Raw genomic sequence first — 15,943 nt, forward strand, 5'->3', positions numbered from 1 at the left:
ATGATTATTCGCCTCAAGATCGAACCGTGCCGCCACCGTGCAACCGGAATTGGAAATGCGCGTAAGCGGGGATACCGCCGTGCGTCGTCTGCTAGGGGCGCACGCTCAGAAGCATGGATCTCGACGATGCAAGTCCGTTTCAGGCTGAGCTTGACATTCCTTATTATATGTTTTATGTTTTTGTTGCCGTTTCTTTTTACTAAAGGTTGTGTTGTATCGTTTGCCATGCGTAGAAATTCAGCAAAGCGATTATTATTAAGTCGGAAGCTTCCATAATCTTAGTGTGTTGTTTTTTATACAATCGCTGGCCCCACATATTTTTGTTATCTCGCACAAACCGCGGCTTTCATAAAGCATTGAATGTTGAGTGGGTCTGTGGTTTGATTAGAACATTAACCCGACCGATCGCTATCCTTCAATAGACTAATCAATCAATAAATCCGTATGTTGATTTTCTCCCGGTCATATTGCGTGAAAGACGTTAAAACTACACATTTTTTTACTGGTTTTACTATGTCATAAATGTAGTCTTGTGCGAATAGTGGATTTTGAGTTTGAAGCGAATTCAAAGCAAATAGTGGTTTTGGCCGAATATTTTCGAATCGAATAACGAATAGTTTTTCCACACCTTTCACTACCATAACATAATGCTTAGACAAAACCCCAGTGAAACTTGTAAAGGTTATTCCACCTGTTCATTTATAAGCCAAGTTTAATCTATCTATATTTATGAACTGTGACCTCAGAAGGTCTGATGTCTTGGGATGGTAAATAAACCACAAGTTTGACATGAAATGAATCTAATGGAAATGGCCAACTATACCCCATTGAGTGAATTTACAAATCTTAAATATTCTTTCTTTAATTTCGAGTTAAAAACGAATGACTCGCGCATGATGAACGCAGGTTGTGAGGGCATCTCTGCCCAACTCTTGCAAAACAGTCAGTTTAATTTTAAAACTTTTACTACAAGGTAGATACTGTATACACATTCACAAAGTTTCCATTTATTTTCATATACAGCCGGCACGCGTGCACCATCCCGCTTTGAATGTATGGTTTCCGTCCAAGCACGCAACTGCGATATTCATACTTTTCCAAATGTTTATCATGGCGGGTTACTCCGTTGAGTGCGCTTCTTACCGAGCACCGATGTAATACGCAGAAGGAACACCCGCGGAGCTCACTTCCACGGGTATTGCTCCTCCGCATGGCACCGGTACTCCATAAGAAGTGAACTCAACGGGGCTAACCCACCGCCCTAAACACTTCGAAAAACGCGAATAGTGAAGTTCTTCTCGAAGCGAATATCGAATAGTGTATTATTCGGAACTACTATTCGAAATTTCGAATATTCGCACAACCCTACATAAATGGCATATCGCATTCCCATTATAAACTTTACGTTGTGAGTCCTACATAAATATGAACACAGGAAGCCATTTAAAATGATGTATTTTTTAAGTTACACTATAATCACCCTCGGCGAAATGATAAACTGTAAACCACGCTGAAGTGGTTTACCGTGCAAGCCTGTGTCACAAAAGAAGTAAAGACGCCAAAAATATTAAAGCAGGCATATTTTACTCCTTGTTGACTTTCTCTAGCACAAGACTCCAATTAACCGGCAAAAAAAAGAATTGCAATTAAAGCATTACTTGAATAATCTGAAAGTTAATCGATGAACTGCCCAGTCCCGATATACGTTAGGTGAGGGCGGAGGGTGATCGGAAAGTCTCGTGAAGGTCGCTAGCCCTAATCAGTAAAAGAGTATCACTGCGGCCGATGCTGTCTGTGCCGTAGTGCGCGTCGTTTGTTTGGGTTGCAAAGTCTACCGTGTTTGAATACAAGATTATTTAGCCAGACATTTATAGTATTGCCCTCTTGACATCTGTGGCCCTCACCAAGAAAATTGAAGCGGGTGAACCCACACAACCGAGAAAAGCATTTAATAATAGGAACATTGCTGCGTTGCTCGGTTACACTCGTTTATTACAGTCGCGGCAGATATATTAGAACAGTCTGTTTCACCTGTTTTAGTTGTCCTGCCAACCGTGCAGTTTGCAGATTTTAACTAGAAAAGACACTCTCTCCTCATCGCAACGCAGTAGATTTGTTCCGACTCCAAAAAAGTTACCCACACTATGGCACAATAAAAGTGCAGAGGAACTTAATAGCATGGTAATTTCCAATACAGTGCTAACTTATCTTCTTTCTAAATATTTATATTCCTGCAAAAGCTAGACATTAAAAAAGCATAGAAACTGCGATTTCACAGCCCACAGTACCAGTATTATGTTATCTGGGTTGGAATTTATTATTTTTTAAATTTCCTTGTTGATGAACTGACATATTAAATTTTAAAAGAAACAAATATTTAACATAAATATTTCAGCTCAGCCGGAGACAGGCATCAGTCGTGGTGATCCATGCTTCCCAAAGTCTGCCTGGAGCAGACGACGCACCCAAAGAAGCGATTATATAAGTTTGGGCCGCACGCTGGCAACACGATTCAATCTTCACTGAAGCACCGAACAGTACTGCATCCTTTTCCGCTAGAATTGTTTTCCCACCGATAGTGTGCGACAAAATAAACGCAAGAATCTACGCCGTCTCGCGCGCGACCGTGGAGAGCCTATGGGGCGGCCGTTCTCCTATCCCCGCTTTGATAATGATACAGGGGTGGAACTCATGAAATGTACTTGGGAGCAGCCACGGGAGCAGCTGAAACCGCTGTTTTGGAGCAGGTTGGGAGCAGCTAAAACTACATTCTGGAGCAGGCTAGGGGCAGCTCAGCTTCAGCTTGTGTCTTAGACGAGTACGGGAGCAATTTCAATTGTGCTTAGCAGCACAGATGAACATGAGTGGTTAGGGACCTAGGTAATGGGATAACAGTGTAACAGATGCCAAAACTTGAAACTTTGTGAGCCTTAATGAGAATCAAAAAGCAAGTACCATATGTTTCTGAAGATGGTGTCCTTGATACTTTCTGAGTGGCTTTCAGCTGCTCAAAATGCAAATCAGCACTGCTTATCGCACAACCCCCACGTGCTCGACATAGTAAATATATGTGCGAACCACATGACGTGCGTAAGCAACGGACGTGCAGTTGCGTGGGGGAACAGGGCAACACATTTCGAAATTATCCTATTGTGCAACTCAATATCGAAGCAGCAGACTACAATTAACGGAGTTATCGTATTCAAAGCGATTAGCGGGAGCAAGGTTAAAGTACGCCGAGCAGATCTACCGCTCGCGTGACAGCAGCTGGCAGGCAAGGTTCCGGATCGGACCGCGTTTCAGTTCTATCAAATCGCAATTATCTTGCGGGAATGCTGTTTCAACTTCTAACGATGAAGTACTCAAAGGAGTATTTTGCTCATTTGTTTTCAATTGGCTGACGTCCGGATCCCGGGCTGCAGAGCCTCAGGCAATCTGACGCTTAACGACTCGACCTCACCTCGGTCGACTTGCTTAACAGCTTATGGTTGAAGAATAACAGTCCAGTTGCAGGTGTAGCGATTCGAATCCGATCCCCGAGTTTTTCGCGCGCTTCCGACTCGGGATACACAGGGAGAATAAACAGAACAAAGGATTGCAAGGCCGACCAAGCTAAACGGGCTAATTGTTGCCAATCGAGTCGATAGGAACCGAAACCAAGACAAAATACTTTTTTGTTTTTGGCGCACGTTGTGCGATTTGGTGCATAATGGCGCAAGGTATTGGCTGTGGCGCAGTTTCCGTGAAATGGCGCAGGATGGCGCAGACAAATGCGTCTGGCGCAAAATGGCGCAAATGGCGCAGCCGTTCCACCCCTGTGATAATAGCGCGACCGTAGCGCCACCTCTAGGTCGATCTCAAGGCCAATAGCGTAAAAATGAAGGTCTTACGGAACCTCTTCCAAGCTAAAAGGGTCAAAGATATCTGTCTCAAACAACTATTCGAAAGAAATACTAGGAATACGAAAACTTGTATGGGCTAGTGCAAAGGTGGATAAAGACAACAGTTAAAAAGTTAGGCTGCTCAATGATAATGTACCGCTGGGACTCTGCAAGCAACTATCGCTCACAAATTTCAGACACGAAACCAACCTGCGCGACAGTTTAGTAGAACTGCCAAGCGTGACGTTTTGTTGATAAATTTGAACGTTCGCACTTTACTACGTAAGGTTGAGACACTTGAACATGTTTTGTTACCACATAGATGTGGTTGTCCTCACCGAGACTTGGCTACATAGTGATATTGATGATAATGAGATTTTCCCACTGAGTTACGAAACGCACCAACCGAGGGTCGCGTGGTGGCGGCGCTTCTAGTCAAGTCTCGTGGAGAGTGTTGCCCTCTGATCAATCAAATTTCAGACCGCCAAAGTCTGGTTTGTCAAGTTCAATGGTACAGTAACCTGATCATTGTTGCTGCTGTATATCCTGCACCTACATCATTCATATAAAAAAGTTGTACCATTACAGTAAATCTTGTTTATAAAGAAATCACTTTTTTCAAATTATCTCTTCTATCGAACTTCAACATGGTCCCGACCGAAACGCACACATGTTTAACCGGATTATTCTAAGTGTAACAGAGGCCGACCACGCTTATCACGACAGGGTCCGGAGCCGACAGCACGCTAGCCTAGATAGGGGATGCACAGAGGCATCTATTTCCTTACTAAAAATGTGATTGAAATGTGTACCACGCGCCTTTCTGAGCAAAAGAATCTGGAGCACAGAATTTAGCTCCGCTGAATTTTGTACTCCAGATTTGGAAAGCAAACATGAAATCTACAGAAATTAAGAGTGCTTGTTTGTGCATATTTCATTGCACCCTAGTCCACAGTTTCCTTTGAAATTAAAGTGCTTTCAAATGCATCTTATTTGCTTTTATGGCATCTACAAAGACGAGTTCTCCTCCCGTGCCAGTCACAAGCACCCCATGTATTTACTGCTTCTCACTTGGCAGTTCCTCGCAGCGTAAAAGTTCCGAGAAACCGCTGGTGTTACAAAAAAACTGGTTTTCGAAAAGAACAAAAAAAAACTTAGATTTACGTTTTGTTGAGTATTTTAGAAAATTTTTAAGAAACACAAAAGGGGCTATTTTATCAGCTTCTGCTATATCCTGCATGACTCTGGCATTCCATAAGCATAAAGAAATCACAAACTTTTTTAAAGTCCAGATATAATGAATTGTGGATGTTGCAAACATATTCCCGATTCCCACTGACTGCGTTATAACAGGGCTCGACTGTATGTTAATAAATTTGAAAGCGGGAGAGGAAAACAAATGGGAGCATACCTCCATTCATGTAGTTGCCCAGAGCCAATATAATACCCAGGATGTTGTGCACGTCCGGATTCTTCAACAGCGTCTGCAAGAACACACTCTGTTCAGCCGGACGTGTGCCGACCAACACAGCTTTCCCTACACTTGGAGGAATCAACCACATAGTTATTAGAGTGTATGCTAGATGTTCAACTGGAGCTAGGGTGACCACCTTCCTTCCGGTGGAATGCGGGACACCCTGACCGGGGGAGGGGGGGGGGGGGTGGTGGGGAGCAAGAGGAGGACGGTATTTTCATGACTCAAGAAATAAGTATTAAGGGAAATTCACCACCGCGCACACCCCGAAATCCTGTGCTGTCCGAAAGCGTATTATACACCTAAAAATTGTATGACACAATTAAACTAAGATAAGTTTAACTCACAGTGATATACTTTTGTTCATTTGTAATGGTAGATATTTTATTAAAAGTATCTAAGTTGAAAACATAAAGATCGACTGCACTAGACCCCAATGCATCAAAAGGAAATAAAAAACAGTAAACACTTTTTGGCTTATTGTTTCCTGTCCATACTTACTCTTATATTAACATGCTCCAACACAAAAATAGAACCTTATGTTGTTTTTTTTTTTACCATTGTGAGTTGCAGGTGTTTTGCCTTCTGTGGCCGTCTTCAACGAAAAAAAAAAGTTTTCCACAAAACCCTTTTCGCATGATACAGTATGATTTCCAACTAATTACAATAGTTCATTTTTCAGCTTTTGGCGAGCAGTTTTCGCTTGCAATATTTTGCCATTAATGGGAGAGGCACAACGGCGCATGTGCGTCAGTCTCCCGCAAGAACGTCGGTTCCTTCCCGCAGTGCTTGGCAAGAAAATGACATATCATCGAGATTCACACATTTATCAGCGACCTCCGTGGCTCCCCATTGCCCGTTGTTCGGAAGCGCCGTAATTTGCGCAGTGAACGTTATGACAATGTGAAATGCGGGACATTTTAAAGATTTTAGAATTTCTTGTGGGACGCGGGACACGAGCCCTCAATGCGGGACAGTCCCGCGAGTCCCGGGACGGGTGGTCACCCTAACTGGAGCTAGTGTCTATGCGACTTCCAGGATGCAAAGTGAAGCAGACAGCAACGAGCCTACTTAATTAAAATTAACTGTTGGGCTAGCTGGGTAAACATCTTAAATACAAAAGCACAAAGGACAAGGCCAGAACAAAGTTACAGACAAGATGAGCGCTTACTATCATCCGAGTGTTTAATGCATGAAAAGGTAAGGACGAAAATGACAGACGAAAATAAATTGCATAATTATTTCAAACAAACAAATAAAAAATTACTTGAAAATTTTAAAGAATTTAGAAAATTAACAAAATTAAATTAATAAACGAGATAAAAAGAGAAAAGCAGCCGAATTAAGGAAAAAAGGTTGAGGTACCCCCATCTCTTTCTCGGACAGTGAATTGATGGTGGGCTAATACACCTGTTTCCTTTTTCTATTGTTTTTTGTCTAAAACATTTCTCTAGCTCTATCGCTTTGAAAGCGATTGAGGACTTTTGTTTGATAAATTAGAGGAGTGCATTGACATGTATGGTCATGCTCTTTAATGAATGTAAGACTACGAGTCTTACAATAATGCAGCACCCAGATTGACCAACATTCACTCTCCCACATGTGCACGGAATTTCTACACAATGTTGACGTTGCAGTCGACATATCTATGTGCATGCGGGACTCAGCATTGTTCTTGTCATTCTTTTTGGGAGTTCATCTTCGTACAGAGTTTTAGAAGTTTATCAGCGGCTGATGTTACCACCTGAATGTCATATTTAGAGGCTATCCCTTTTCAAGTTGAGAGATTTTGTGTTGATAGGGTATCACTGCTGGTTGGCACGTTTTATCATTTCTTTTTCTTCTTCCATTACGAGTGGTCAAGCTCTCTGCTACATCAAACGGTAACGAACTGATATATCCAGATTCAAGTAGATTTTGAAGTTGTGCCTCGAATCTCTGCTTGGCGATGTGCTCGCATGATTTTTGCAAAGCTGCAATTAAGCAACTTTTAACCATTCCTTTCTCAATTATTTTAGAAAGTGCCGAGTGAAATGGAAGAAGTGTTCTTTTGAACAGTTGTTTGTAGGTTCAACATGTATGGTTGTCCTCAAAGGACAGCTGAAGATCTAGGAATTGAAGCTTGCTGTTAGTTGGTAGTTTGTGGGTAAACTTTAGTCCCAGAGATTGAGTCAGGAACGTGGTGCAGATTTTGTTTACTGTCGACGAGTCGTTTTGTTCAGGTCATTCATGGAGCAGGACCAGATAGTCATCAACGTATCTGAACACACGTGATACCACTTTTGCTGGAAGCTTCAGAGCTATGTTTCTCTCACATTAAGTTTAGAAGATGTTACACAGAACTGGTGCTACGCATGAGCCGGCACATAATTCTTTGGATCAAGGCGTAGCTGTTGAACGTTGCTTCAGTAAAAATGAGGTAGGATTTTCGAAGCTCTAAGAATGAATCCACGGAAATACGACACTGGTTTTGAAAGGACACAGTTCCATCGGTCTCGACGCATTCACTGACCGCCACAAACATTTCTTTGTGTGGGAATGAGTAGAATGAGTCTTTCACGTCAAGAGAAACTCCAAACCCGACTGTCGTGCGATTTAACTTACGATGTATCGATGTCTCCGAGTTCAAAATAAAAAAAAAAAGGACTGTTCGATTCAAGGTTTTTTGGGTGGAGTAGAACAAATTGGGACAGTGCGCCTCCCTACTATGATCCTTACGCATTCCTATAAGAAAACGTGAGCGCATTTTCTTTCTTCGCCAGGAAATACTGTGGATCACATTTGTCATTTGGGTCATGCTGAATAGTATGCAGCTTCATTATTGCTGTAAAAGTGTAACTGCATTAGTTATCACATTTTTTTCATCAGTGAAAGATGTTAAACCTCGCCATATTTAATGCTCAAACCTCCGTTCCACGTCAGGTGTGTAAAAACATGTGACGTACCTAAGAAAAATTGTGATCAAAAGGAATGTCGATGTAGGGTGTACTTAAGGATTGCCAGCATTCCAATGACGCTTATAATATATTGCCAATATGCCAGTCCCGCATGACCCAGTCGTGCATCTTTATGAGCGGTTAAAAACATCAAACGTAAAGAATAAAGTATGTGAGCTATGAAAGGTGTTTCTTTATTACTTCCTACGCATAGTAGTTTTTATTGCGAACCTGTTTTCTGGCTTCTCCATATTTTCAGGGATTTTGAGTGTGAGGGTGATGTTTCGAACGTGGAACAAGCACCTTCGCACATCCGCGTGAGCAGAAAGAATAAAACGGTACTTATTCATTTGACTATATTTACTCGACCTTCAATTTACTTTGATTGTCTTCATGCACAGGGATTTACTAATCCAGTGTTACTTCTTGCACTCTTGGTTTCCCAGATGTCCTTTGTTCGTCCTGCACGTAAGTCCCCCTTGCCGAAAATCGTCGTGTTTGCACCAACGTTGTCCAACAGTGCAGATAAATGCATGCATGAAGCTGTTTTAGAGCACCGCGCTTAATGTCCCGAATTTGAAAGAAAAACAGCGACACTGACCAATATTTTCATTTTCATGATTCAGAAATGTTCCAAGCTGTTTACTACATTATAATTAATTGCAATACATCCTCTTAAAATCAAGCGCAAAAACAAAATGCACCCACCTTTCCCCCATAGAAACACATTACAGGAAATCACTTTTCGACCGGTTGCTGCCTGCTTCAATTTGCAACAGCACATTAGAGCCAGCTGGACCTCTATCCTACATTATAATGACTCTATGGAATCAACAGAGCCACTTCTACTAATCACATTATCGCTAACTTCTACGCTTGGGTATCTCAAACGAAACCTCAACCTTTAAACGATTCATTCTGTATAAAACTCTAGTTCGATCGAAGCCCGAATATGCTGCGTCAATCTGGGCCCCTGGCCGCATGACACGGGCGACTATCCTCCGAGCTCCGCAAAATCGCGGCGCACGTTTCATACGCCACAACTATCGTCGCGTGGCGAGTGTCTCGTCAATGAAAAACATCTCATCCCTTCTTTTCCTTTCGTCATAAAATATCTTATTTATGCCTTTTCCACAAAACTTGTCATTGTAATGCTCCACTAAAACGTTAGTCCTTCCTCGGCCCCCTTGAACATTTCTGCACGATTTGATCGTAATTTTACAGTCGGCATTTCTCATTGTGAAATGTCGGCATACATCCACTCCTTTGTACCAAGAATGTCACGAGTGGAATCGCCTTCCAGCACCTCATGTAAGCGTACCTTCAATTGAACTATTTAAATAAGCGTTAACTATTTTCTAACAAAACTGCTTACCTTGTATTTTCATTCTGCAAATGTTTTCGGGGATTTTGTACGCTTTCCTCCACTGTAATGGCATAAGGCATTGAGGGCGTCGAAGTAAAAAAATAAAATGGGCAGCCTTGGGTTAGGTTGGTAGCGATTAGAGCAAACGAAATGAAACAGTCAACGTCAGTTATGGCTAAGACTTTCCGAGTTTATTTTTGGCGAAATTTGATGGGCGTTTTTTCGAGCGTCTTTCGCCAAAAATTAAAGATTCGTTGAAGTTCATTTTTGCTAAATTCCCGATTCTCCCAAATTGGTAGTTCAATTTTGCTGTGTTTGAAATTTTATTAACTTTAAAATAAAATAACATAGAATCACAAGCATACCCTGGATGCACCTATATATGGAATAATACTATTTAGTTAACTGGATTTGGAATGGCGCCCTGGCCATAGGAAGTACTCACTGTTCTGGGACAAAACTTGCGAACGAGTGTCGCTTAAATAAATGCTGATATTTTAAATCGCTAAACACCCACACTTCGTCACTGGGAGCCATTCAAGCTCCCGAAAGCAAGAGCCCTTCTCCTCCAAGAAAAAGAATGGTCCAAACTAGAAACGAGAACAGTGGCTTTCGCCGTGACTCACAAGCACAATTATTCAAGGTCCTGACAAAGTCAAATTAAGTCAAATTTGGAGGTTATACGTGCCAAACCTACGACGGGCATCTGGCACGCCACAGCGGAGGACTGAGGATTAATTTTGACCACCTGGGGATCTTTTGACGTGCAACCGAAAGCTCGGTTACACGGCGCCTTCTCCACAATAAGCCTCCGTCATATTGCGGGCACCTCGGTCGAGATTGAAACCCGTTACCTGGGGATCCGTAGGCCAGCGCTCTCGCCTCGGAGCCACCGAGGCGGCTACACCCAAGGTCCTGAACAAACCTCGAGGAGGCCTAGTTTGGCGAATAGTCACATATTGGAAACTGCCTCTCCTTGGGACCAACCCTGTGCCCTAAGCGAACATCTTTTTTTGCCATTGTAACTTTTATATTGAGTACTTCAAATAAAAATGAATTAAAGAAAATTATTGAATTTGTCCAAACACAAGGAACCCCCCCGAAAGCTTTGGGAAGGTAGGTGCAAAAACACTAGCCCTCCTCCTTGTCGGAAGCAGATGCAGCAGAAACGCTTGTGGCCAAGAAATACGAGAAACATCAACAAGATGAGCTCCCCTCTGCTAATCGATAGAGACTGCAAAGGAAACAACGCGCCCTCCAAGAGCACCGACCCTGCGCCTTAACCAGACACATGTCGAGTTTCCCGGCATGTTTTTTGGCCATTGTGATTTCGGAAATCGGACTCCACCGGATACTACTGGCAAGGGCTTTCCAGACTTTTTTTTTTGTTTCGAAGAGACTGGCAGCCTGGCTTTACTGAGTTTCCCCAGTTGGCAACCTTTTGTAACAGAGAGCGCCGATTGAAATAAACATCACTCGTTTTGTTCGTTCGCAAAACAAACGTGGCCCAATACGATTAGGTTTTGCTGAAGTTTTAATATATTTATCCGAAGGGAAACCCCTTGTAAGGATGGGACAAAGGGACGCTTCTTTAGGCAGAAGCAGGAAACCTTATACTCAATTATTTTGAGCTGCACTGTAGAGGCTACCGTAGCTTCTCCAGTGCTCCAACCGCAAAGTTAAAATAATAATCTAGAGAGAAAGGTCCCTTCGGCCGCTTCAGCACAGTGGGGCATATCAATGGTTCCAATGGGACCGTGTTGCTGGCGACACTTCGATACGCGCAAAGAAGCGGCAAAACATTGCTCGTGAGCCGTTTCTGTAGCTTTATTTTCCCGTCTCGTATAAAAATAAATAAAGCTGACGACCATTTCAACAACTTAATTGCATCGAGGCAAGCATGCCTAACCCATCATTCTCCAGTGCAAGCGCTCACAATTTGCCATGTTCTCCCCACTTTCTTCTTTTGACTCAGACACTATCGCAGCTGCCTGCGCGAGTGAATGAAAGAGCAAGTCCCACCCTCAGTGCCCAAGCATTGCGAGAGCAGCCTTGGCAACACAGCACCAACTGGAACGCTTCTCTGACTGCCCGCCATCAAAGCCGGTCCTCGAGCAAAGGACGCCGCAAAAGCAGCGGGTCAGACGGTCGCAATCCTGGCGGCTGCGCCTAGTCGCCAGACAATGCGAGTGTTGCCTTCGTCTCGCTGCCTTCCGTCAACTGTCAAGCTGGAGAGGCAGCAGACGTCGAGGAACATGCTGATCAGACACACTCCAGACTCACGTCGCAGGTCATCTTGAGGTTGTTGAGCTTGTTCTCGACGGCGCTGATGGATTCCGTGTAGGTCGACTGAAACATGATGCAGCCCACCCGGTCTGCATACTCGGGGATCTTCGACAGGTCCAGGAGGAATCTCTCCGGCTTGTCCAGGGCAACCTCCGGCTTGGCAGCCAGGTGGTCCTGGATCAGCTTCAGCTCTTCGGCCGTCGGACGCTGAAACAGAGACACTCCTCTGCCATCATTTCTTTTAGAACTTTCTGTGGGAATCCACAGAAACAATGGGGAATCGCCACTGTGGAAAGCAGATTGAATCTCGCTGAATCAGCCAGATCGGAGCACATCTTGATGCAGCATGGGACCTTGCACAAACAGCTCGTGCACTTCCGCAAGTTTTCCGGCACTTTTGGAACAGGTGCAGAGAAGTGGTGCAAGCAAGAGAAAGCATCGACACAGCGCTTGTTCGTAATTTGGGAAGCGATAAATTAGAACCAATTCGGCGCACCACGGAATGCAAGAGCTGGCCTTAGCGGCAGGACCAGAAAGTCGAGAATATGTTCTAACAATTTTTAGCTCCCATTCTTTATCTCACGCATTTTAAAAATTTATTTTTTAGGTGCGGGACATTTGGTGCAATAAGTAGGCACATATTTTCATTGGATAAAATCTGCCCTTATCAGTGTATGCATTCTACACAAGAACACCTGCAGCTCATCGAAAGTGGAAAAAACCTACGCAAAGAAGTGAACGGCAATGAGCAAAAATGAGGGAAAATTAGGGGTGTGCGAATACCGAATAGTAGTTTTCGAATCGAATACCGAATCGAATCAAGAAAAAAAAGCCGAATATCGAATCGAATATCAAATAGTGATTTTATTTGTAGGAATTCTCCAAAGTGTGTTGCGAATGAGATTATTATATGTGCAGAGTATGCACCTGTTGCAGAATATGCACCTTGTGCAGAACAAAAGCTAAAATGTAAAAAAATTCTGGTGAAATAAAATAAATAAAAGCAGTTGCTGTTGGATGTTGGGCACTAAAGATCCAATTTTATGGCTAAAATATAATCTATCTTCCCTAAACGTCACAAAAAACCCGAAGTTACAGCCACGCATGCCTTTTTTAAGCCCAACCTAACACCGCGACTTTTTTTCTTTTTATAAATGTTTGCATATCTCAGAAACGGGGCATTTTGCGATATATGGTTTTCATTTTAAGGAAGAAAAACACACCCGGGATGTTATTTCACGTCAATAAACAGATAGGTGTTAAATCATAGTAAACAGGCTTAAACAATATAATCTGAAGTAAGAAAAAAAGCGTGGTTAGGTGGCGCAAGACACCGTCCAACTGCCGCTATGCATCCATTTGTCCGTCTATCTATTCTGTTTTAGAGAGCCTTGATTTAAAAGAGGGAGCAAGCGAAACTGAAACCACGGAGACTGCTCCAGTGCAGATAGGTCGTAAGTGCGCATGTGTTGTGTTGTCGCGAGGAAAAAGGCGAGCAAACAGAAGGGCAACGACGCCTACTCTCCCTGCCCTGCCTGCCTGCCCGATCCCGATCGACGCTTTCGTTTTTTCGTCACTTTCTCGCAGTTCGTAATTCAAACGCGGCTATCGAACGGTTGAAAACCCCCTCAAATCTAGGCACACTATTTTCCCGTTCCGTTTCGTTCCGAATCAGAATTTGTGGCTTGAGGCAGCTTGAGGTTCCAAAAGAACGACGACGATAACTCTGCCGGTTTTTTCCTTGGTTTTATCGGCGTGTTTAACGTGGTTTTCCTTCTGTGATCGTGCAGTCGCCGATTTCTGTGAGTGCGGCAAGTGTGTTTTACATCGGTGCTTCAATTTGAAACGAGGGGCTTTACTCGTGAAAAGAATTAGGCATGGCACGGGATTTCGGCCTCCCAACAATTCCTCTCTGGAAGCGGCGCAAACGGGATGTTTCGGTTGTGATTCAAAGGTAGGTTGTATCACGATCGTGAGTAAATCTGCGTACTATAAAGTTTGTAGCGTTCGTTACTTTTCTTTTTACTAACCTGTGCGTTAGATTTTTGTGGAATGGTAGGACCAAGAGCTGTTTTTCGCATGGTTTGTCTAACACTGCGCTTACATCGGGGGGAAAAACGGCTTTTTTTTGTCAGCTCCGCGGCGACCGCGCGTCTTTGGCCGAATATCCCGAATATTCGAGTGACCGAATACTAGGAATTCGATTCACGAATCGAATTATTCGGGAACTTTCGATTCGATTCGAATTCGTATATTCGGGTATTCGCACACCCCTAGGGAAAATGCGAGAATATAAAGAAGCGCAAACACAAAATGTGCTTGATCGCTGCCATCACTCATTTGGGATTTCGAGAAAAGGCGGCATTACTTCGTTGCGCGGGTATATTCCGGAAAAAAAAAAGCCAACAGTGGCCGCCATTTTCTCACAGAACAGCGGCGCAAGGGAATGTCTATTGATGAGCTTGTGCACGCAAATCTTGGAAAAGCTGCACCTTTAGTTTTGCTAGTACTGTAATTCCATTTTCCTCCGAGGAGTGAGCCATTGCATGGCAGATGTTGTAAAAGTGCTCGATGATTCGAACGTGCAAATAACCGCTAATACGAAGAGTACTTTGTACTTGACGTTGCACATTTTCCTCGGTGACTCCCAAGCTCAAACTATACCCAAACTCCCAGATGCTAAATTTTTGGAACTGACTGCTATCTTATTTGCGAGTTATAAAGAATTTTCAGAAAATTTTCAGAGAAAAGAAACAACAAAAAAAACATTCAGCTAGTTCCAAGTATTCAAGCGCTCTGTCGGCCGCCATCGTCCCGTAGAAAACTTTAGAAAATCGCCTATAACTTTGTATGAAGATAATGCAGTTAGTTTGGAATTTTCGGCATCCGGTTCCGACCACCTAGGTTACATTTCGGTAGAGAATGACATTCGGCGACGCATGGTTTACGTTTGCAGTAAAAAATACTCCGAGAATTTTTTCGGAGGGGGGGGGGGGGAAATACACTGTGCAGATTTGAGCAACTCGCTGATGCTGTGCCACACTCCCCAGTGTGTGTGTCGTTTTCGAGGCTCCTAGGCTCCTGTACTGCTTTGGACTCTCATTTCAATCCCGCCAGTCTAAAAAATTGTCTTCATGCAAACTCTCGGAACATATAGTCTAGAAGCAAATACCATTCGAGTACCTCCGGACTAATTCTATTCTTTGCCCACACGAGCCTGGCTTTCGTCATGGCCACTCCACCTCAACCCAATGTCTTGAATTCACTCACGATATAGCTTTGGCTTTAAATAAAAGAGGACAACTTGACACTACTTTTGTAGATCAGTGCTTCCCCAATAGAGGTCCACGAAGGCATACTAGAGGTCCGCGAAGCCTCGTCTCATCAGTCAAACTCGTCAATAAAATGTCTTTTTTTAGATTGAGAAGAAACATTCTAATTTTCGAGTAAGTTTTCTCGTGTGTATGTCAATGAGAGAAATACAGTCAAACCCGTTTATAACGAACAGCAGGAAACGCTACGATCAGTTCGATATAGTAAGTAATTCGATATAGCAAAAACCATTTACAACGCACTTCCACGATCCATTCGTTGTAAGGCGAGGCCTTCTCTTTCTCATCTGTTCGCTTCCGCCTTGTAACAATGTGCTGGAAAGCTTTTTTTTTTTGCGTGGGTGCAGAGTTTTTTTTTAGCTTATCTCCCCTTCTGACTCGCTTCTCGTGGCGTTTTGGGATGAAAAATTCCTTTTTTTATGTGCGTGCGTGCGGAGTGTATTTTTTAGCTTTCTCCCCATTGAATCACTTCTCTTCGCTTAGGTAATTTTGTTCGCAACTTGAGCTTTTGGAATTTTCTTTCTTTCCTACTTTTTTGGGGGAGAAGGGACAGGCTAGAAGATGATTGTGGTCGCGTCTTTGGAAGCCTTCTCGGGGGGAGAAAGGTTTGATATAGCCAATATGTTGTTTGTAATAAAAAGTACTTTTTACATGCACTTTTATTTAAA

At 43.2% G+C, this 15,943-nt stretch overlaps 1 protein-coding gene across 3 annotated transcripts in view; it reads right to left on the reverse strand.

Moving 5' to 3' along the window:
* The window catches only part of LOC8039581 (formin-2), a 107,468-nt gene that overhangs the window by 42,801 nt on the left and 48,724 nt on the right, over positions 1 to 15,943 (reverse strand). For all 3 annotated transcript variants that reach the window (XM_040215434.2, XM_040215436.3, XM_040215435.2), the window contains 2 exons: positions 11,941 to 12,150; positions 5,293 to 5,365 (listed from right to left, as the gene is read on the reverse strand). In XM_040215434.2, coding sequence (XP_040071368.1) covers positions 5,293 to 5,365; positions 11,941 to 12,150 — 283 coding nt within the window. The remainder of the gene's footprint in view (positions 1 to 5,292; positions 5,366 to 11,940; positions 12,151 to 15,943) is intronic.

This window comes from Ixodes scapularis, unplaced genomic scaffold, assembly GCF_016920785.2.
Source record: "Ixodes scapularis isolate PalLabHiFi unplaced genomic scaffold, ASM1692078v2 ptg002322l_1__unscaffolded, whole genome shotgun sequence".
In the NCBI taxonomy this organism is placed as follows: Eukaryota; Metazoa; Arthropoda; class Arachnida; order Ixodida; family Ixodidae; genus Ixodes; species Ixodes scapularis.